The sequence below is a fragment of the Rattus norvegicus genome, chromosome 17 (genome assembly GCF_021556685.1).
Source record: "Rattus norvegicus strain SHRSP/BbbUtx chromosome 17, alternate assembly SHRSP_T2T, whole genome shotgun sequence".
NCBI lineage: Eukaryota > Metazoa > Chordata > Mammalia > Rodentia > Muridae > Rattus > Rattus norvegicus.
The window spans coordinates 19,669,508-19,693,775 of NC_141550.1; the positions used below are offsets into that span (position 1 = coordinate 19,669,508).

Here is a 24,268-nt window from a genome sequence, read left to right on the forward strand (position 1 = left end):
TTACCTCAACTTTTATGGGGCTAACTGAAAAGAGTGTAGGGCCTGAGAACATGCAGTAAGATGAGGGCAGAGGCCAGTGCTTTTAATTACACTGGGCTCTGCAAGTTGGGTAGTGTCTTACCACATTTCGGTTGCTGTGAAGAGGCACCATGACCAAGGCAACTCTGTAAGAAAGTATTTAATTGGGGCTGGCTTACAGTTTCAGAGGTTTGGTCCATTACCATCTCATAGTGGTGACCATGGTGGCATGCAGGCAGGTGCTGGAACAGTAGCTGAGAGCTTGCACCCTGAGCTGTAGGTAGGGAAGAAGAAAGAACTAGGCCTAGCATGGGCTTTTGAAACCTCAAACCCCACCCCAGTGACACGCCTCTGCCATAAGGCCACACCTCCTGATCCTTGTGATCCTTTCAAACAGTTCCACTCCCTGGTGACCAAGCATTCAAATCTATGAGCCTGTGGGGGCCACTCTCATTCAAACCTCCACAGCTAGGTTAGGCTGCTATTTGGGTGTTACTTACTGGAGAAGTGCCCTGCTCACCTGGACTGAAGACGACCCTGGTTGCTGACTGACATGGAGCTGCTATAATCGCAAGGCCAATAATTTGGAAGCCTTTTTTAAAAATCGTGTTCCAGGTCCTCTGGAATGCTCTGCTGGACGACTAGTTCATCCAGCCTGTAGCCAGCCTTCTCATTTGTGTTTCTAGCTTTTCCGTCCTCTCCTTTGTTTTCTTTTAAAGGCCTCAAACTGTGTAGGCCAGACCAACCTTGAGTTCACAACACTCTTCCTGATTCAGACTCCTTAGGTGCTGGGAGTATAGGTGTGAGCTCAGTTATCTTTGACTTTTGTTTTTTGGTGAGCCTGCTAGTCTTGGGAGAAAGTCTCTGAACAAAAAGTGCAGCTAATGGCTGTCATACTGTCATTTTTCTCACTGAATCCTTTGTGGATTCCAAAATGATCCTAGAAAAGGGGTTTCACAGTGAAATATAAAAACAGTGACCAACATAGATTTCTTTTGCCTTAAGGTCTGGGTAACAGACAAGTCACTATTGGTTGACACTCTTCTGGGATAGTGGTTCAAAGGTTGATTGTGATATTCTGGGCTTTTCCCTCCAGTGGGCCAGGTTGTTGTCACTGACATTGTTCACAGGAGGAGAGCAGGTCAGCCTCACCAACATCCTGGGGTTTGCTCAGGACTTCCCAGTGTTTTAGTTGATAGAAGTCAGGTGTCCTTACTAAGACCCTGGATCATTATTTATTTATTTGTTTGTTTTTAAAGGTGCTTGCTCTGTGGCCTAGGCTAGACTCAAACTTTTGGTCCTCCTGAGTGCTAGGATTACAGGTGTGTACCACCATAGCCAGCTAGACCCAGAATTCTGTAGAAATCTCTTTCTTAGAAGGAATGGAGGTCAGAGGAGAAACCTTGTGACAAGTCTGTTCTTTCCTTCCATCATGTATGTTCCAGAAATTAAACTCAGGCCATCAGGCATGGCAGCAAGCCACCCTGACAGCCCAGTGTAGGAATCCTTTTAATATTACTTTAGGTTTTGTTTCTGTCAAGGGAATGCAAACTACTTGGACCCATTTCCTAAATTTTCAGGTTGCTTTTCCTTGTAAGAAAACTGTTTATCTGTCTCCCTTGTCCTTCCAAAGAAGAAAGGCAAACCAAACAGTTACTGGATTGTGAATGTTCACACAGTGCAGTATGGGAGGAAGTTGACTATAGGAGATGCCACACCAGTTTTATCATCCGGGGTATGAGAGACACCTTGGATTTTAGCTTTTAACAGTGAATCTTTTAAAAAGCCAGTTTAGAATGTGGTTTCTGAGGCTTCCAAATGCCAGGTAAAATAACTTCCATTCTAGGACCAGACCTGTTTGTAGGTGAGCTGTACAGGTTTTCCCTAGCATACTAAAGTATTTGGGGCTAATGTGCATCTGGAATGTTCTGCATACAAGTCCCTGAAATTCTCTACATCACTTGTTATAAAGACTGGGTCACTTGTGTGTCAACATCTGTCATTTCCAGACAGTCTTAACTCTGAAAAGGGCAGATGTGCTTACTAGAAAGTGGAGAAGAAACCTTTATAAATGTTGGAGTCCATTTTACACTGTATTTTGCTTCTCACAAAGAACAGATAAAAACCTAAGTGTGATACCACACAGCTGCTCATGCAGTGTTTCTTCGTGTAGCTTGCTGCACAGATATTTTCTTGAGTTTGATTGTGACCTTGTGCCAAGCAGCCCTTCTGTAACAAGCTTCTTAGCCTGTCAGCTGGACTGCGTTTGTTGGCACAACCCTGGTGTGCTTTTGGGGCTAGCTGCATCCTCTTTGTCCAGAAGGGCCAGTGAGCAGCATTGCAGTTAGCTTGGGGTGTTGAACAGAGTTCAGAATGTGACTACAGATTCAGTAAGACCTAGAGTGTAAATGGCAGACAGTCTTATATTCCAGGATAGCTAGTCTTTACTAAAGAAACTTACCTCCTCAAATGTCCTTGTTAATACTGATACAGGGAAACCCATATAGTTACAAAATCATAAGAGAAAATTGGAATATAACTTGCTGTGACCTCTTTGTCACAGAGTGTTGACCTTACCAAGCATTATCTGTTTCCTCACTGGGTATTGCCCGAGGAATGAAGGGTGTGTGTTAGCATCCTTAATTGACATTGACATTCAGCAAACCAGGACATGCCTAGAGGTAGGTGGCTCTTCAGGGGCAGGTTGAGCTGTGAGTGTCAGTCTCTCATGTTTCCTCACTTTTCTTCTTTCCTACTAAGTGGAGAAATAACTACTGCTATGATGGTAAATTTTACTTGAAGACCTTAAAAATCTATTTAATAGTTATCAAAATTATAATAAGTGCTTTTCTGAATTTTTTCTGTATGAGATGGACCACATATAGCATTGAAATGTTCTCTGTATTCTTACATTTTGTTTTTGTAACTTAAATTTTAGTAGCATTTTGAGCCACTAGGGGATAAGAACAGAAATGAAAGCCACTACTTCAGTCTGTTTGTGTTAATATCTTCATACCATTTTGTGATGCATAGTTGGTACGTGAACATCCAAAGCCATTCTCGGTATTTTAAGCACATAAACTGTGCAAGAGCAATTTCTAGTGGGAAGAATTATTTTAAAATTTGCTTTTCTCTTTTCTTATAGGAAGGAGCTTGAAGCCTTCAAAGGTAATTCTATGTTTGATTCTTCACTTCCAAATAGCTGAGGATTGATTGATGCCAGATGCTGTAGCTTGGTGATAAGGAAGTGAACTCCTTCCCTGTCCTGTAAGCAGGGTAGTTTATAGTAAAAAGCAGAAGTCGGCGTAGTACTGTCTGCATAGGCTTTAGTTGACCGCAGTAAGTCTGAAGCTCTGGTTTAACTGTAGCACAGGTGCTGTGGAAAGTCTGCACTAATAACCTCTGAGGAAATACCAGGCTGGCGGAGTGCTAACTCACGGGCGTTGAGCCTTAGGTTTCAGAAATGGTTTGTGCTGTGCATAGTCCATCGGGTCACAGGAAGGGAGATGGGGAGGGAGCTCAGAATATGCCTCTAGCCTCATGAACTTCCAAGAGGTTTACTTTATCAGAGCTGGGTTCTGTTCCTAGACTGTTGTGACTTAGATGAGTCTTTTGACCTTTGGCTTGGTTTCTCCATCTGTAAAATTAGAGGTTTTGATGAAATGCACTCTGAGTCTGAAAAGCAAACCGGCTACTTTATCTTACAGGAGCTTTTTAGGGGGACATAGCGAACATCTTGGCCATGTTGCCCTGGACTTGGTCATCTTCTTTGTTGCTGTGGTAAAGTGCTGAGGCACTTTATAGAGGAAGGGTTCATTTGGTTCCAGAGGGAGAGTACATAACTGCGGGGGGCGGGGGGTGGGGGTCTGGCTGTTGGAATTTGGAACAAGAAGCCGAGAGGGTCACATCGTTAGCCACAGGCGTGAAGCAGAAAGTGGACTGACCATGGGTGGTTGATGGGAACTGTGGGGGCCTGCCCTTAGTGATAAATTCCTCGCAGCAGTGCTGTATCTTCTCAGACCTTGACAAGCATCGCCACCAGCTGGGAACCAAGTGTTCAGCTGCCTGGCTATGGGGACATTTCTCCTTCAAACCACCACTCTGGTCATGGGGCCTTCCAGCATGCCCCTTTCAGGACTTCTATACTAATCCCACAGAAACTATGATTCTCAGAGACGCTTTACAAGAAATAGAAGGAGTAAATTACTGTTGACTCTCTCATGGTCTACACCATGCTTGTTATACCCCGCACTGCCCTACTGAAAGAGTAAAGGTTCTCCTGATGATGATGATGATAATGATGTTTATGGTTCCTGTTACCTGTGCACTTGATTTCTTAGGATGTTTCAGAAAAATGGCTACTCTTTAAGACAAAGGTCCTAAAGGCTTATTCCTACCATGGCTGTATTGAACAGATCCTGTTTTATCTACATCTCTATTTTACCCACTCGTGGTGATTAAGCTCGTGGCCAGTTGTTGAAGATAATGTCCCATGACCACGTGATAGCATGAGAGTGTGAAAGCACACTCTGATGGCTTTTATGTAACTGTGATCTCTTCATGGCAGTTGTTTACATGAAATAATATTTGAACTCCTCATCCAATGCCTCTTTGCTTCTTGTTTTGATTGACCGGTTTGGCATTTCTTATATAATGACTAAGAGATGGAAAGAGCCCAGTGAGGCTAACAGTAAAAGACAAGCAGGCTCACATGTTACATAAAGTGTCGGCTTTACTTGCATCTCCTGGCCGAAGCACTTTGTTGTAGTGCAGTGTCCTCAGAAACCAACTGTTTGCAAAAGGCTAGCTAGTATTCTGTATTGCCTGATAGAATAATTCAATTTAGGATGAAATATCTTCCTTATACACACATCTCTAATTTTGCGCAACATCTATACCAGGTTCACCTAGAGAACAATTTATGCTCTTGAATGTGACCAAACCTAAAATTTGCACCATATGTAGGTTTTGAAGAATCACCTTTGTGTTGGGGGCAGTGGCATGCAGTTATACTCCCATGTGTTTAGGAGGCTGGGGTAGGAGAGCGAGTCCCTGAACCCCAGGAGCATAGCGTCACCAACCTGATCCAAGATGAGAAGAGCCTGTCTTGAGAGAAGGGGTAGGGAAGGAAAGAAAGAAGTTTGCATTTGAGTGTTTCTCCAGCACTTTAGAAGTACATCGAGACTATAACAAGAAAATTAAGTAGTCTCCCAAAATATTAATGGGAAAAGTTTTAAAAATTCATTCAAACATGTTATAATCCTAGTTTTTTAAATATTGCCTTTGTTCTCCCTCTTGAGACTGCAGGGAAGCAAGAGGTTTTACTTTCTCCAGTTGTTTTACTCAGTTTAGTAGTCATACTTAAAAGCCTTTTCAAATTGGGGAAATAAGCAATTTGGAGGGAACAAACCACAAGGTTAGAAACCACTAAAGTTAGTAACAGGGTTAGTGTCGTCCCAAGGGTCTGGCTTCTCCCTGTGTGCTTGCTGAGGTCAAGGATCTCCATTTACCCTGCACTTCTGTTGCACGAGGCAGACGTCTGCTGTAGTGTAAAATACACTTGTTTGAATGTTGATAGTGAGAATTTTTGATTCTCCAAATGCTGCATTCCTTTAAGCTTGGTGAGGGGTTTTAAGTATTAAACAGTAGAGAAAGGATGGGATTTTTTTTTTTTTTCAGAGCTAGAGTTTGTTACTAAGGACTGGACAGAAGGCCTTTACACATGCTAGAGAAGTATTCTCCTTCTGAGCTCTGCCCCATCCCTTTGTTATTATGTAATTTAAGACAGTCACACTAAATTAGCTAGACTTGCCTTGAAATGCATGCTCCTTCTATCTCAGTAGCTAGAATGATAGGTGTATGCTGCCATATCTGCAAGAATAGAATTTCATTTAATTTTTTGAAGAGACTGTCTTACTATGCTGAGTAGATCAGGCTGGCCATGAATTCACAGAGATCTGTCTGCCTCTGCCTCCTCAGTGATGGGATTAAAGGCACTTGACAGCACACCTGTTATTTGTGTGTGTGTGTGTGTGTGTGTGTGTGTGTGTGTGTGTGTGTGTGTGTGTGTGTGTGTGTGTGTGTGTGTGTGTGGTGTGCATGCGGTGTGTGAAGGCTGGGAGCGTGGAGGCCAGAACACAGCTCTGTGGAGTCTGTTCATTCTTTCTACCTTTACATGGGCCTCAGGGATCAAACTTCTCAGGAATTTAGGTTAATTTTATTTTACATGAAATAGTATTTTAGCATGACTGTATATACATCATGTGTGTGCAGGGCCCACAGAGGTCAGGAGAGGCTGTTGGGGTCCTCTGGAACTGGAGTTACAGAAGGTAGTGAGCTGCCGTGTAGCTGATAAACACGATCCTCTAGCAGCAGCAAGGACACGGGCTCGCTGAGCCACCACCTCACCCCTAGTTTAGTCCATGTGTAAATCCTAAAGATTGTTCATAAGAGTTAAAGTCTAAAAGCTTGTCACTGCAAAGGAACTAAGATTTATGGTTAGATATTCCTGTCTAATTGTATGATACTTGACTTAACATGGTTTTAATATATTATGTTTGCCCTCTTACCTTTGGCAAAGCAACCACCAGACCCTTTTCTCTGCATACCACCCGGTACCTGAACTTGCTGAATACTTAGAGCAGGCATTGGCCACTCTCTCAGATACCTGTCTCCGTATCTAGAGCAGCATCCTTAGCCAGGGAAAGGGTCCGCTCACACCACTACCTCTGCAATGTACTGCTGTACTGTACTTCATGCTCAGATTAAATACTGGGTAAAAATGGAACCTCATAGTTCAGGGCAATTTTATATATAAATTAGGATTGCAACTCTTTGGAAAACTTGATATAGTTAGCTTTGGAATTTTGCCATAAATATATAGTCAGAAGTTAGGGGGAAAGGTGGTTTTGTACATGAACTGTACCATCTGTATTTCTGTTCTGTTTTCATCTAGTGCAGTGTGGGTAGTTTATATAAGAATCTTCAGTCAGTAGACCATGCTTAATGGGTACATAATACTATGGGTATGCTTTAAATTAAAATGTTTGCATTGTATTTTAATAGATTTCTATCAGCTTCCTCTTAGAACATTAAATGCCCAAAATGGATCCAATAAGGTATCCATTATAATCTTCTACTTAAAATAAAATCTGTCTGTGTCAGAAATATGGTCAGTAAGTTGAAAACGTGTCAGGATTTAGAAGTTGTCGCTGTTCCGGTAACTGATGATCATCAGGAGTTGTGTAGAAGAAGTCAACGAGGGCCAGCCCACCTAATGACATTTGAGGCTTGGCTTTAGAAAATACTGGGACTGACTATGCTAGAGCAGTAAGGAAAATGGGGGGACAGGGGTCTAGCAACTTAAAGAGCCTCAGAAGGGGAGGTTGAAGGAAGTAGCGCTGCATTGCTGAGAGTAACTGTGGGTAACAGTGGAGTGGATGGACGGTCTCCGTACCTCTGACAGGGAAGAGGGAACGGGGGAGCTGCCTGTGGAGGAGCCTGCAGGCTGCAGAGCAGAGTGGAGTTGAGAAGTAATGCTTCATAAATGGAAAGAAATGAAAAGCAGGTTGAGGTAGGATTGGGGAAGCCAAGGGAGGAGGTGAGATGGAAGTTATTACAGGAATTGATTAGGGTAATGAAGAAGGAGGCAAGAACGAAGTCTGGGTAAGTCATCTTTGGGAAGGGTCAAGGGGCATCTCCTCTTAGGTCACAGAAGAAAGGATAGCTGTGTGAGGGGGCAGAGAGAGGTAAAGTAAATTAGGAGAAATCCACACAAAGAAAAATAATCTGAATTTTCTGGCCTAGGCTTAGAATAAAACATAACTGTGATTGGCTAGCAGAAAGTTAGGATGGAATTATACAGCACAGGTAATTCTTTTACCTGCAGGGCCTTGTTCTCTTGGGTGACAGTGTCAGACTCTAGGGCCAATAGGAGAGGCCTGACCAGACCAACAAAATAAGCATGCAGGAAAATGTTGGGGGGGATGCCATAAAGGGGAAACGGTTGTGGGCAGAACTGGTCTTATAGTCTAGGATGGCATCTCAATTTGAGATTCTGGAGACGGAGCAAATCTCAGCTGAGTGTGAGTCAAAGTGGTGATCGGGTTAAAAAGATCGTCTCAGTGAGTTTCTGTTGCTGTGCAGAGACACCATGACACAGCAGCTCTTAGAAAGGAAGGCATTTAACTGGCCTGGCTTGCTGGTTCAGAAGTCCATTGTCCTGAGGCGGGAAACTTGGTGGCACACAAGCAGAGATGGTGCTGGAGAAGTAGCTGAGAGTTCTACGTCAGGGTCCACAGCAAGAAGAGAGACGCGCTGGACGTGGAATGGGCTTTTGTGAATTCTCAAAACCCAACCCCAGTGACCCACTTCCTCCAACTTCCTAGTCCTTCCACTCCTCATGACCAAGTATTCAAATCTGTGAGCCTGGGGGGCCAGCCATTTTCATTCAAACCAGCATATCACCTGACTGGAGACCTCAGAGATGTTAGGATTCTCACTTGCTGGGTTACTCTGAAATATACCTTGTGCATACAGTGACATAGCAACATTTAGTGTGCTTCAAATCAAACTAATGGTGGTACGTGTTGAGCTTGTGTGTCAGCTGGTTCAGTTCAGGAGTTGTTCCAACATGTGAGGCAAAACTAGTTTAGCCGCTGCTTGGTAATATTAAGTGATAAAGACAGAACAGCCTTCTGTCCTCGTGGATCTGACAGACTGTGCTAGAGCTTACAGGATAGAAAGGCAAATGTGGTTTGAGCATTTCTAGGAAGAGGGGAATAAACACACTTAAAACGGGGTAATCAACTGGAGACAGGTGGTGTCACTCAGTCTGAACGGTTCATCCCTGCAGGGAGGAAGGATAATACAGTTGAGGAAGGGAGAGAACACTGGCAAGAATACAGGGATGTTTATTTCAAGAATCGAAGCTAAAGTTTGAATTTCCTGTTCATTGAAAGAACTACAAGTAATTTGTCATCACTGAAACATATGATATGTGGGAAGAAGGGAGGGACAGAGTTGACATGGGGAGCAAGTGGCACACGAAAGCCTTCCATGTCACATGAGGGCTTTGTAGTTAGATCAGTGATCTCAAAGGGATGTGAGCGAAAAACATGGGGAATGGGGAGGAAAGTATGTTTGTGTGCATGAGGGTGTGCTCGAATGTGTGTGTGTGTGTGTGTGTGTGTGTGTGCGTGTGTGTGTGTGTGTGTGCGCGAGCGCGCGTGCGCGCGCACTTGCTCAAATAGCCAGAGGACAACCTGTGGACTCTTTTCCTTGCACCCTGTGAGTATTAAACTCCGGTCCTCAAGCTGTTGGCTAGCATCTTTACTGGATTAGCTTTGATCCCAACTTCTAGAACTTGTCTCATCTGTCTTTCTTTCTGTGATCTTTTTTTTTTAAAGATCTATTTATTTTATACAGAGTGTTCTGCATATATAGCTGCAGGTCAGAAGAAGGCATCAGATCTCATCACAGATGGTTGTGAGCCACCATGTGGTTGCTGGGAATTGAACTCAGGACCTCTGGAAGAGCAGTCAGTGCTCTTAACCACTGAGCCAGCTCTCCAGCCCCTGTGATCTTTTTAAATGTTAATTTTGTATGCTGTTTGTTTTTGAAGCAGTTTTTTGTGTAATTCAGGCTGGCTTTGAGCTATATAGCTGTAGATGAACCTCCTGTCTCACTCTCTGAGGGCTGGGATTGCAAGTGTTAACCACCGTCTGTGTGATGCTGGGGATCACACTCAGGGTTTTGTGCATTCTGAGGCAAGTACTCTACAAACTGAGTTACATTCTCAGCACCAATGTCCGTATTTGTAATAAAATTATATATAGAAATTGACTTATATGACAAGTACATTATCACATTTGAAAGGCTTATGTTCCTTATGAGGTTGCATGCTCAAGGGAGCGTAGAGGTTCGTCTGAGAGAGGCAGCTTAGAGAGAGAGTTGGTAGACCCAAGGAGTTCCAGTTAGAACTCACAGGTCAGATCTACCTTATATTTCTGGCATCTCATAGGAGGGTAGAGTGGAGAAGAGCAGGTCCAAGATCTAAGAGCTTAGGTGAACTACAGTGTCTGATCTCATCTCCTTGGATACTGAGGTAAGAGGATTGAGTCCATGAGTTCACTGCGCAACATAGCAAGAACCTGTCTCAAATGAACAAAACAACAAAACTAAGGCTAAAGGAAAAAAGAAAGTAGGAGAATGTTGGGTTAAAGGAAGAATTCCTTTTTAAGTGTTATTCGCCTAAAGGGGAAAGGAGACTGTAGAAAGGTTGGTTGAAGGAGAGCAGCAGAGAGTGTTTTCGGATATGCAGTTCTGAAGCAGGGTACAGCTGCCAGTTACATTTAAGGACTTATTGTACATTCCAAGCCACTGGTTAGTGTTACAGAATTTCAGGGAACCTTCACCAAAGCTACATTTAAATGCAATGGGGGAAATTTAAAATGCCTATGTATTATAAAGCAAACATATCCTTTATTTTAATTTGTCCACCTTTAGACATTAATGGGTTTTTTTGCTTTTAGATGTTTCTAATGCATCTTTGCACCTAGATGACAAATTCAGAAGGATTTAGCATATTTCCGGTCTAGTCCACCCCCATTTTGAGCATCATTTGGTATGGTCCCAGATCGGTGTGCATCTTTGTGTGCCAGAGCCCCTGAGAGCTTGCGTTTTGCTTTATGGAGGCAGTAGGTTCCCATGTATGTCTGCCTAAGCCATCAGAAACATCGGGAACTGAAAGGCTCAACACATTTACTTTGGAGGAAAACCAAACCAGATTCTGGCTGCAGCCTCATGTCCTTTGTTCTCCACCTCAGAAGATGCACGTGAGGGGAGCTGCCTGGTAACTGGAGCTTCCTCTTGACCAGCTCTGCTTCTGCCTGTTTGCTCAGTTCTCAATCATGTCATCTCCAGGACTCAAGGAAAGTAGTCAGAGGAATCCCTGTAGGTAGACATTTATTTCATGTTTTTCCTTAGCTGCTTTTATTTAAAATTGTTAGATTTGTATGGTATACAGATGAAATATTATTTAAAAGATGAAATTAAATTTAACCTGGTTTGAACCTGTAAATACTATATTTTAGTGAGAGCTACTTGATTTGAACCTATAAATACTATATTTTAGTGAGAGCTTTATTAATTCCAAGAACAGATAAATGTTGCATGGAAATCCGGGACATTTGCATGTGTAATACATGTCTTCTCATCTATTAGGTGGAATTTCCCAGACAGATGTTTTTCAGAAGCAGCATTTATTATAAAAGCTAACATGCTAGACGAGTAGTGCCAGTCCATTTCTTATGATTAGAAATTAGAGTTAATGCAGAACCCTCGCTGCTAGGGTGCTCATTCCCCAAACAGGAGGCAGCAGAGTTAAGTGACCACATCTGGAGACAGAGGAAAGTTGAAGTTCACCCCCTGCTCTTCTGGGTTCATCTAAGATGGCTGATTCTAAGACGGTTTTGCAGATGCTTTCATGCTCCATATAGACTTAAAACGTATAGAACCTGGGTATGCTTCTCATCACCTGTTAGCTGAGGAGATGATCTGTGATGTGGTGTCTCGTGTGTGCATCTAGACGCATATATACTGAGAAAACAAACCAAGAATTAGTTCTTAGTGTTTTTGTTGAGTAATGTGATACTGCATTTTAAAACCTCCCCAGTACGCCTTTAAGATGACATGTGCTGTAACATGTTTCATGTATGTATCATGCCCTGTGGGTAGAAGCCTGAGAAGAGTGTGTGTATGGCCCCAGTCTCTTACTCTGTTGTGGCGTTGTGGCTTTTGAGATTGTAACTTAGCATCAAGTCAATTGAGGAATTTTCCTTCCTGTCTCATGTCTGTCCACTTTAACTTTGCTGTCATTGTCGCTGTTGTCCTTTAGAAATTGAACTGAGGGCCTGTAGGTAGAAGGCCCGTGCTTAAACATAAGTGAATTCTTTACAAAAGTGACGAATTTATGAAATTGAACTCTAGTTAGGAGTACACTACATTCTTGATTATTTTACTTGTGAGGTGATGAGGAAAAAGCACGTAAGAGTGGAGACAGACTGCACAATGGCTTGTTTCTCTCAGGCATACTTAGCATTGGCAAGAGGAATGGTGTTAGTGTGGACATTGTTTTAAATTATTAACCTAGGAAATTACAATTTTAATTTGTTGATGGTTCTGCCAAGAATATTAAGTGTCTGCTCTTGATCTCTTCAAAGTATGTCCATATATATGTATTTGTTTTTAAGAAATTTGTTTATAATTGGGGTAAAGATGTTTGAAGATGGCATGGAAATTTACACCCTGTCTTTTCGTTCTCTTCCCTCCCTCTCCTGTGCTCCCTCCTTCCCCCTCTCTTGTTTTTTAAGACAGGGTTTCTCTGTGTGGCTCTGGCTATCCTGGAACTCATTCTGTAGACCAGGCTGGCCCTGAACTCACCCACCTCTGTTTCCAAGCGCTGGGATTAAAGGTGTGCAGCGCTGCCAAGCTGAGCGGTTTACTTTTCAAACCTCGCTGAGTCTTTATTCTGGTACTTTGTCAGATCCTATATAGTATGGCCTGACCTGCAGCTCTCAAGGATGATGTCTTATCCTAAAGAGGAGCTGACACTCTGACGGCTTGTCTACCTATTAAGCTACACAAAGACAGAGCTTGAGATGAGAGCTGTGACCCTTTTTTTTTTTTTTGGTTGTTTTTTTTTTTTTTTTTTCGGAGCTGGGGACCGAACCCAGGGCCTTGCGCTTCCTAGGTAAGCGCTCTATCACTGAGCTAAATCCCCAGCCCCCGAGAGCTGTGACCCTTAAATGCTGTCTTCCAAGTCCTTATGGAGATTATGGAGCACTGTTGCGTGATCAGTAATCTGAGCAGTAGGTCGTTTAGGAACTAGTTACTACAAGCTGTTGCTGCGTTACAGATTTGACGTCATGAACAAATCAACTATTCAGTTTCATTATCCTTTCGGTGGAGCACAGTATAGACTTGACAGCAAAAAGTGTACCTTTCATAAAACCAAATGTGAGTACCATGAAAAAGAATCGTGTGGAAATGTTGCCTGTCGGGCTTGAAAAGAGGACTTACCTGTTGAATACATGGGGTGCCTCACGATTGTCTGAGCGTTTTTCGAGGTGGGCTCCTGTGTACCTTCTGCTTGCACTTTTGAAGGCAGCCAAGGAGTTCACTAACTCAGAAGACTACGGACTTACGTGGTAGATTTCCAGACCAAGGGAAACCCTCGGTGGGTCTTCTGTGCCCGTCCTTGCTCGCAGTGCCCTTGCGTACATGCAGGCACAGGAAATGTGGCTGGTTTCCATCTGAGGAGTCAGTGGTCGCCCTGCAGTGGGAGCGATGACTACAAGCACTGGAGCGCGCTGACAGATCCTGGCTTTCTGTTCTGTGTCAGTGCAGGATTAACGATTGAAAATACAGAGACACTCCTTCACAGTATGCAGGAGAGGTTAGCCCATCAATGTGCCCTTTAGAACACAACTTTTGAGTTTATTTAAATACTTCAGCAGCACTTTCAAACTACAGCTCTCGGCGAACCCTCCTGAGGGCTGAGTTAATTTTCCCTGGTTAATGTCTAACTGGAGAGGCTTTGTGTCTTGTCTGCACCCACTCTACTTTTTCCAGAATCCCATCTGAGTCCATCTTTAAAAATTGTGTTACTGCCAGAGTTTTGAAGCTTTTTCCCCCTGCTCAATAGCATGTTGTTGCTGCTGTTGAAACAGGATCTCACTCACTTGAATCCAGCCCGTGTGGGAACTCATGGCCATCCTCAGGAATCAGCCAACTCAGTCAGGACTCTTGTCCTCTGCCATCACACCCAGCTAGGTTGTTAACTAGGAAGCATCACCCCACATTATTGACACTGTAAAAATTGCTTTTATGCCATTGGGGATTAGTGTGGCAGCCAGCTTGGCCTTACGTCGATCACAAGTGCACCATGCCAAGAGTCTCAGAGCTGTAGTCTTCTTGGTGCGGCTCTTGTGTGCTGGTCATTAGCGTTTTGATGTGCAGGGGTTTGTGTGTGTGAGTGCAGTGCCCTCGGATAGCAGAGGAGGGCGTCAGATCCGCAGAAGCTGGAGTTAACAGTTGGGAGCTGCTTGATGTGGGTGCTGGGAACATAGAACCCTGACCATTGGCTTTTGAGAGGGAATGTGGCAGTCCATTGTGTGACTAGCACTCTGCCATAATCTGTTCCCATATCATCACATGACAGAGTTATTTGTTTGTTTTGTGATAAGGTCTCTTGTAGCCTAGATGAACTCCTGATATATTTGTCCCCACCTCCCAAGTAGCAGGATTACAGGTGTTGTGCCACCACACCTCATTCTGGGTGTGGAGAAAACCAATTCACCTTTTTTCGGTAGCTATCCAGTACCTGTAACAGTTCTTCCTTTTAACTCTTGGAGCTCAAGTGAGCAGTAACCTTGACAGTGATCTGATGTTACAGCTTCTGTGTAGATGGAATGACTCGCTGCATTATTGACTCGGGTGGTCACAGTATTCTCGACAGCAGCCCCTTGGACTTCCCTCATCCTGTGGCTGCTTCTTGCTGCCTACATTTGAGCCACTGACTGTAGCTAGAAACACAACTCTCCTGCGTTCCGCCTTGTCCTGCCATTGGCTCACTGCAGAACCCGCAGCCCTGGCTGCCTTCCTGCCCTTTCCCCTGCCCGGCCCCATAACACTGTTGGCTTTTGATCTCACTGTACAGTGCTCTTCCCAAAGCAGGGGAAGAGGCACAGCCACGCAGAGAGTGGCTACACCAAAAGCTACAGTGTATGTGATTTACTGGGTCATCTTGAACCAAATAGGTTTTTGTTTTGTTTGTGAAAACTGTTTTTGTCATTGACCTAAATTAAAGTTCAGAGAGAGTGTATATGGCAAATGGCTGTTGGGACCTCCAGGTTATGTAATCTTGATACAGTACCATCTCTTTCCTTCCTGAGCAGACACCTTTTTAAACATTTAAATCTCAGATGTGAGTATTGTATTTGCATCACCTCTACTCCCTCTCAAGTGAATGACCTTTTTTCCTGTAATTGATGTTACCCACACATGTATACACACATACATGTACACACACATACATGTACACACATATAACCTACTGAGCCCTGTTTATTGTTGCCCTTATGTCCATGAGTTTGGGGCTAACTGCTGTGGTTCATGTAACCAGTGGTAACTCATCCCAAGAGAAGGCAGATTGGGGCCTTGTGAAAATTCTTCCACTTGTGTTGGTATACTGAGTAAACTAACACTCTCTCTCTCTCTCTCTCTCTCTCTCTCTCTCTCTCTCTCTCTCTCTCTCTCTGTGTGTGTGTGTGTGTGTGTGTGTGTGTGTATACTTGCACATACATACAGGTGGAGAACTGGAATTGGTATCAAGTGTCTTCCTGGACCTATCTAGTTTCTGTACTGAGGCAGGGTCTCCTGCAGAACTTGGAGCTCACTGACCCAGCCAGCCAACTTGCCCCCGGGACCTGCCTCTGCCTCCAGAGTGCTGGAATTACAACACACACCCACTCGACTTTAGATGGGCTCTGTGCTCTGGTCATCAGGCGTGTGTGGGCAAGAGCTTTATCCATTGAACCATCTTCCCAGCTCCTAGCAGGATGTTTTTATTGCTGCTTTGCTGGTTCTGTTGTTTGTGCATTTGGGAGATGCAATGCCAAGATACTTGTTATAACTGGAAAGTTAGCGCAGCGTTAAGGAAGCTCTGAAGTCTGTGTCTGATGACACTTGATCTGGGAGATAAGGTATGGCGAGCTGCTTTCTCTCCACTTCTTAGTTTCTCTGACAGTTGCTCCTTTTCCAGATATCTGGCTTTGATTGAGCCCTACTAATTACCTTCAGAGGGTTTTGTATTGTAAAGCACAGAAGTTTTGTTTCCTCAGACCAGTGTTAAGCAGATTTATGGCACAGTGTCCTTTCTGTGGGTAGGGGAAGATGGGATAGGTAGGGTCTCTTGATAGAGCTCTGGAGATCTGTGACCCAGCTCAAAGATGATAAGATTGAGAGTGACCGTCTTACATGTCCTGTCCTTATAACACCCCTGCACCCTGTCAGCAGACATTCACCATGCTGTACACAAGTTAATATGACACCTTCCAGTCTGTGTTGAGGCAGATGGCCAAGCATTATGGTCTTGACTCCAGAGCCTAGGCTCTTTCTGCACCACGGTTCCTTGTAGAAAGGAAGGAAGCAGAGTGTCCCGTATTTCTCCTGTGAGTGCCTAATATGCTGGGCGCTTCACCATCGGAGCAGCTGCAGAGTCCTGTGAGACTTTGGATCCTTAATCGTCTCATTGAGTATAGCATTTAGATTATGCCGTTACCTTTCAAAGTATATGTGAACATTTAATGCGTTTAAACCTTGTTATTGTTCTAGAACAATGTCTGTGAAGGTGCCTCTCTGCTCCTAATTGCAACTTCAGACAAACATAATCAGTTTTCTGCCTGCAGACTTTTCTAAACATTTTATGTGAATGATATTGCTATACATTTTCACTTGGCTTCTTTCCTTTATATATGTATTGAGAGAGAGGTATGTCACCATAGGTATCTGGTACTTCATTTCCTCTTGTGAGGAGACATTGCCATAAACATAAATATCTGAATCTTTCTTCATTTGTCTGGGGTAGATTCTTAGGATAGACGTGCTGAGTTGTGTGTAAGTTCTGCTTACCATTCCTTAGAGAAGCCCTGAACTTCTCCAGGATGGCACTGGCATTTTACAGGCCTAGTAGCGGTGTGGTGCAGTTCAGTGTCTGCTCCTCCTTGTCTGTGCTTGTGTATGTCTGTTAGGTTTGTTACGGTTTTGTACTGCTGAGGTTTGAGCCAGTGATAGCAATGCTAGAGAAGTGCTCGCCCTAAGCCTTCATCTGCCTTTTAAAATTATAGCCATTAAAGTGAGCGTGCAGCATTTCTTGTGACTTTGATTTGGGCCTGGCTAATCACTACTGATATTGAGCATTTAAAATGCTAGCAGTGTGAAGGCTGGCAAAACCAGGTCACTTGTGATAAATCTTCAAGGCTCATACTCCATGTTAATTACTTTTTCATCAGTGTGCCAGTGTCTCTGAGAGAAGCAACTTCAGGAAAGATTTATTTTGGTTCATTGTTCAAAAAAAAAAAATAGATCATTTACCAGGGAAGACATCCCATCAAGATCAGCTGACTCCGGTAGCATGAGCTTGTGACATCTGGACACAATGTGGTGACAAACAGGGACCAGCAAGTTTAGGGGCAGGACTAGAATAGTTACTGCCGTTAAGACCCATTCCTGAGGGCTGGAGATACGGTGTCCTTGTTAAGAGCATTTACTGCCTTGCCTGAGGACCCAGGTTCAATTTCCCTCACCCACATGGCAGCTAACTCCACTTCTAAGTCATTGCATGCTCTCTTCTGGGCTCTGAAGTGCACTGTATGCATGTGATAACTAGGCCCCATTTCAAAAGACTTCCCAAACTCTCAAAACAGCCACCAGCTGGGAATTAGTGCTCAAACCTGTGAGCCTGTCTGTGGGGCACATTTTACATCCAAACCATGATGATAACACTTGTTCCATGAGTCAGCCAGGCTCTGCCTCCTAGACTGATTCTTCCCACAGTTTCTACTTCATGGTCCATTCTGTGAAGAAGTCACTGCTGCGTGCTCCCCTGTCATGCACTGAGCTTCTGCAGGGCCGTAGCTTCTCAATTGAGATGGCCACTTTGCTCTGAGAATGTGAGCAGACAAACGCTTCTGCCCGAACTGGTTCCTTTTGAGTGTTTCGTTATAGCAGTGCAAAAGTAATTATTAATTTATTATACCAGTTCCCTAGCTGAATGATGTGGATGTGTGTGTGTGTGTGTGTGTGTGTGTGTGTGTGTGTGTGTGTGTGTGTGATTTTTGTTAATCCCGAAGATGAGAGGAGAAAGACCACCAACCCAAATCTTTGTGCCCAAATTACTTAAAGCAGGCAGTTAATAAAAGCAAGCTTTTTAAAAAACATATACAGGGCAGCATCCTCCTGAGGCAGGGTTCTAGAAGCCATCCTTGGATACGAGGAAGGACAAGGCTTTTATGCCTCAGGGGTAAGGGGTTTCCAAATGGGGGATTTGGCAGGCAAAATAGACAGGGCTACAGAAGCAGAACCTAAACATAACAAGTCAGTCATGACAACCCCTGAGACAAAGACATGATTGCAAGATGGTCATGACAGCAGGCAGTCATGACATGGTAGCCTTAGCAACCCTTTTGAAACAAAGGTCAGGCTACAGCCTGGCTGTTAACCCTTTGAGACAGTGACATGGCTGCCATCCCTGGAACAGACAGTTGAGAACCACTTGTAGCTAAGGTCACTGCTGGGGCACAGCCCAGTCCTTGAGAGACAGGTGGAACCATAAACAGGGATGAACCTGGTTCGTCTCTATTACGAGAGATGGCTTTCAAGTCTTAGACGGAGGCACACTAGTTCTTTAGTTTGCTAATATTTTCCTTGTGTAGGGATTTTCAGTATATTTTGAGTATAAATAAGATCTTTTGTTGTGGGTTTTGATTGTTTGGTTTTGAGGTAAGATCTCTTTAGGTAGGCTTGGTTGGTGTGAAACTTTATGTAAAGTATGTTGGCTTCAAATTTGTTATAACTCTCTGTCTCTCTGCCTCCTGAGTCTGGAATTATTGACATACACCACAATGATTAGCTTCAAAATGTTTTCATTTAAATGGTTTTTTTTTTTTTTGACTTTGCAGTCCAGTCCTTTATTGCCTTTTTATCCGTTAGGCTGTGAATCCGTATGGACTGGGCTCCAGCAGCTCAGCTCTTTTCTGTCAGTCCTCACAAAGTGCGCTTCTCTGGGTGGCGCAGGCTGGCGCTTCAGCTGAACCCAGGTGCCCTTCTCTTTGGCTTCCTTTGGCTTCTGATTGTTCTCCTTCACCCGCTTCAGAAGCCGTCTCTGCTCTTGGAGTGCTTGATGTGCTCAATCCGCACATTGATCCTCTTGGCCAGCATCTTGCCCTTCCTTAACTTGCTTGTTTACAATGATGCCCACGGCATGCTGGGTGACATTGTAGACTCTTCCGGTTTTGCCCTGGTAACACTCATGGGCCATTCCTTTTTGAACAGTGCCCATTCCCTTGCTGTCTACAATATCACCCTTCTTGTAGATTCCCATATATGTGGCCAAAGGAATGACTCCATGTTTCCTAAAAGGTCTAGAGAACATATACCGAGTGCCTCTCCTCTTTCCTTTTGTGTTTGTCATTTTGGCGAGTTACTGGAAGATGGCTGCCCCTAAATGGTTTCTTTTCATTAAAAAAAAAAAAAAGAATTATGCTTTCTTTCCATATCCCAGAGTTCTGTCTCACTTAACTGAGGCTTTGCTGTTGTGTTTAGAAGTTTTCTAATTGTCAGGGTCCGCTTGGATGGGAGGTCATGGAACGCTGAGTCTTTTAGCTGAGAGAGTACAGTATGTGGGTGCACACACCCAGTTTGGCTGTCTGTGTCTTTAGGCTGGAGCACAGTGCTGCCGGGGAACGTACTTTATGGAGAGAATGACCAGAGTGGCTTTTAGGATAGTGTCTCTGCCTGCCCAGAGAACGTGGATTAAAAGCCAGCTCTGGTGGCTTATACCTGTAATCCAAGCACTTAGAAGACTGAGGCAGGGGTATTGCCATGAAATTGGCATTAGCCATGTACAGCCTGAACATTAACAACAAAAAAAGCGTTGGTAGTTTGGGAAATGACCATTGCTAGTCAGGAGGCTGTTGACCAGGTACAAGAAATACAGTCAGCTTTGACCTGCAGGGATTAGAGTACTAGAGACATTTGAGAACCTGCTTGTTTGACATCTCTCAAGCTGGTAAGTGGATAGGCTTCCACTCTGTCCACTAGGAAAGAAGGAGCTAGTTCCCATACCTCTACATAGCAGGTCATTCTAAACCTCGCCAGTGCTCGCTCTCTTCTCTCTCCAGAATATTTTTGGGGTGTAGGAATTGGAAGCAAGTAGTTTATTAATCCATATATCATTTTATAGATTATTTGTTGTTGATTTTGTTTTAAAATAAGGTCTTCTTTTATTTAAGTATAGAATAGAGTTTATTTAGGGCATGGGGAGAAGAGTTGAGGGAGTAGAGGCAGAGAGAGGCAGAGAGGGAGAGGGCAGGGAGGAGGGGACTGGAGAGAGAAGGGACAGAGAGGGAAGAGAGGAAGAGCAAGAGTAAAATAAAGTCTTCTGTAGCCAAGGTTGGTCTCCAGTTCTCTATGTAAGGATGACCTTGGACTGAGCCTTCTGCCCCCACTTAAAGTGCTAGAGATAAGCTGTGCACTACCATGCCTCATCTGTGTGTGTAGGTGGACCACATGCCAGCTTCAGGTGTTCCTAAGAAGCCATCTCAGTCTCCCCTGTGTGGGATTACAAGGGCACACCACTGTGCTTGGCTTTATATATGGGTGCTGGGGATCAAAATCTGGTCCTCCTCTTGCATAAACACTTTTACTGAGCTGTTTGACTAGTCTGTAGTTTTTTGTTTTTGATTTTTTAAATATAAGGCAACCAGTATACATAGTGTGTGGGGTGGGGGGGGAGAATGAATGAATGAATATGAATGAGAATGAGAATGCATTGGATCTCCTGGAGCTAAAGTTACTGACAGTTGTAAGCCCTCAACAGGTGTGTGAGGATTTGAACTCTAGTCCTCTGCAAGATCATATCTGAATTCAGAGTACAACGCTGTCTGTGTAATACAGTCTTTCACACTGTGAAGTTGAAGTTTTAAAGTATTAAAACCATGTATCTTTCCCCTCAGACAGGGCAGACAAGTGGGAACAGAATAAAAACAGTGCAGGTAGTACTAGAAGCAACTGCATGTGCATGTGTGTGCGTGCACACACATTTACAGAACTCTGTAATACCGAGTTTGTTGGACTCCTCTACATAAGACATATGCTTAGCACATCATAGGTCCTGAGCACTCAGCGACTAATTGATGAGTCTGTGTGTCTGAATCTGTACAGTGTTTAAGGATGGACCAGTTTCAGCTTTGAGAAGGGCTAGACGCTGACCTGGAAACACTTTCCTTCTTTCTGTCTCCTCCCAGAGTATTTTCCCCAACAGCAGTAGTTAAATATTTACTGAGTGCATACTTGATGTTAGGAGAACAAAGCAGACAGAATCCCAGCACTCAGCAGAAGTGCAAGTTCTCTATGTAAATCTGAGAGCCTTCTGCATCCTATGCTATGCTGCCTACTAGGACCAGGACACCCGTAGAGCCTGGCACAGGTTTTCCATGGACTATGGTTTCTCTTGGGGTTCTCCCACCCTGGGACACCAGGATTCTCTAAACAAACAGAACTTGATAGAATGAAAGGGGAGAGGGAAAGAGACACAGATATTATGTGTGACCCTCATACCCCATCACAGCCCACTTCCTCCTGTCATGTCTTACACGTGTGCCGGTGGATGGGGGGCATAGTTTGTGTGCTGAATCTTGAGATCCATGCTCTGCAAGTCATAAATTCCACTTGCAAAATCCTCAGGCCAGCATGTCTGGGAGATGTGAGTGGCTATAGTCCCGGGCCCCTGCCCCTGTTAATTGTTGTACAGGAAGGCTGTTAACAGTTAGTAAGAGGGCTTTCTTGTTTTTAGGGTCTCTGTCTCCTGCTTGTGGTCATGTACAAAAACACTAAGTGAAATTTACTGTTTCATTTAGGCCTAGACTAAGCATTTTCTCAAACAGGTGTCTCCAGGCCCCTAATCCCTGAATAAGTAGGTTATCAGCTACCCTAGAATTTAATTTCTGCTTTATGCCTAGGACAGGTAAAGGACCTGACCTAATAAACCAGACCCCACCTTGATGGGCTGTGTTCTCAAACTGTAAGCCACCCACCTTTCCTTCCTCCAGGTGCTCCTGTCAGATATTTGTCATGGTAACCAGGAAGGCGGCTACACACTCAGCTTTTGAGTTACACTTAAAACAAATAGTTCAGGTGTAGCGGTACTGATTATAATCTGGGTACTTGAAAAGAAAAAATGCAGGAAGATCAAGAGTTCAAGGTTAGCCTCAGCTACATAGCAAGTTGGAGGCCAGCCAGAACCCCCAAGCCCCCAAATACTGTGTTTCTTCTATGTGGATTGCTGTCATTGGTTTACAATGTAAAACTTCCTGCCAATGTGCCCCTTTAATCCACCAACTGCATCTCCAGACGCCATGCCATTCTAAACATGCTGTAGTACTCCGTTAGTCTCTGTCTAGTTGGGATTGCCAACCTTAAGTCAATGTTCAAAACATTGTTTCAGAAATATGAATTTTGAGTAGTTCAGAGGCTGTATTTTGTCAGTTGGTAGTCACTTTTTTGTTGTTTGGTAGCTGTTTTTGTTTTTGTTTTTGTTGTTTGACACAGTTTAAAAGTGTATCCCAGGGCTGGAGAGATGGCTCAGCGGTTAAGAGCACCTGAGTGGTCTTCCAGAGGTCCTGAGTTCAATTCCCAGCAACCACATGGTGGCTCACAACCATCTGTAAAGAGATCCGATGCCCTCTTCTGGGGTATCTGAAGACAGCTACAGTGTACTTATATATAATAAATGAATAAATAAATCTTTTAAAAAAAAAAGTGTATCCCAGGTTGACCTGGCACTCACTGACTACATAGCCTCAGAAAGCCCCAGACTCAAGGCAGTGCAGAGATTACATATTTGAGCCACCACGCTCTGTTTAGACTTAATATTTTTGTGTGATACTTGTATTATGGTGCAGGTCTCTTGGCTAACATTGCTCAGAGTAATGGGCAGGCTTTTGAGGTGTGCACTGAACTCACATGGGTCACTGTGATACCACTGGCCGTTGCCTGTTCTGGATACCTCACTGATCTCATGGGTCACTGATACCATTGTCCATTTTCTGGAAAGCCAGTAGCCACTTCCTACTCCTAGTTTAGCCTTGATGGTTTGCTTTTTGTTCTCAGCCCTTAGAGTGCACTCTGGTGCTTCTTGCCAGCTGCCCTGCTGGTTCTTAAGCTGCAGTTGCACTTGTGCATCATTGTTCCTGAACATCCGACCTGCAGTGACCGTCTCTGGCAACCTTGCTGACAGGCCGACTACTTGAAGGCCTCCAACCACTCACCTGCGTGACTAGTGTGCCCTTGCTCCTGACAGAGGCCATTAGTATGCAGCTCCCATTTTGTGATTGTCACAAACATATATATACCTTAGATGTTTGCTAAGCTCCAACTCCAACAGGCACCAGTGAGACCACACTGAAAGAGCCTCTGCCCTGAAAGAAGAATGGTGCGTTGGTTGGAATGAAGGAAAGGCAAGCAGGTAGTGAGTGGTTCTGTGACTCCAGTGGGTGGTGAGCCTATCACAGAGGGTGAGCTGAGTGCTGACCGAGGTTCCAGCCCTGGATATCACGTGCTTAGAGAGCCATGGGCAGTTGGCAGCATGCAGTACGTTTACTGCTGGGGAAGCCGTGTTTTGGTGATAGTTCCTGACTGGTAGTTCATTTCTAAAGTGTCCTCCTAGAAGTCCTCACTGTCCATTCTGTAATGGAGGAACCAGGTGGAAGCAGGAATGTACAGGGAGAGGTTGTCTCAGAACAACACTGAAATGAGCAGTGATCTCTGACATTTCATACTCACCTTGTTCACAGTGTGGTCTCCCTTCCTGCCCCAGTCCCCTCCAAAGCTGCACTGTGCCTCCCTTAGCATGGCAAACTGATTGACATAAAGCCCAGGTGTCACCTAGAAATAAGTGACTAGAGGTGCAGCAAACATTGGTGACAGGGACCAGAACCAGCCAGTTTAACTCATTCTTGCTATTCTTCTTCTGGGGCCAAAAGCTCCGGGCTTCTGGCCAGGCAAGAGGCTTGGCATTCATTAACTCTTCATGAGCCAGAGAGAAGAGAAAAGAAAGAAAGGAAGAAAGTCTCTGTCTCTGTCTGTCTCTCTCTGCCCACCCCTACACATTGGCCTGACTACCTGTTTCATCAAATTCACAAGCACACACACACACACACACACACACACACACACACACACACCCCTACATATGTATGTATGGACATACATACATATAGACATACATACAGACATACATACAGACATATAGACAGACAGACATATGTACATTTGGTAGATGGAGCAGAGCTCCAACAGCCACACTTTATTTTTTTCTCTCAGCCTTTTTATACCTTCTTAGATAAAAGATCTTTATAAAATTATTTCACAGATACATTTTTACACAAAAGGGGAACTACTGAAGGATGTC

The 24,268-nt window shown here is 44.0% G+C and overlaps 1 protein-coding gene across 12 annotated transcripts in view; it reads left to right on the plus strand.

The window, feature by feature from the left end:
• The window catches only part of Dtnbp1 (dystrobrevin binding protein 1), a 90,849-nt gene that overhangs the window by 42,912 nt on the left and 23,669 nt on the right, over window positions 1–24,268 (plus strand). For 9 of the 12 annotated variants that reach the window (XM_087591441.1, XM_087591443.1, NM_001037664.1 and 6 more), the window contains 1 exon segment: window positions 3,164–3,186. The exons of 2 other annotated variants lie outside the window; for them this stretch is intronic. In XM_087591441.1, coding sequence (XP_087447567.1) covers window positions 3,164–3,186 — 23 coding nt within the window. 12 annotated transcript variants of the gene reach the window in all.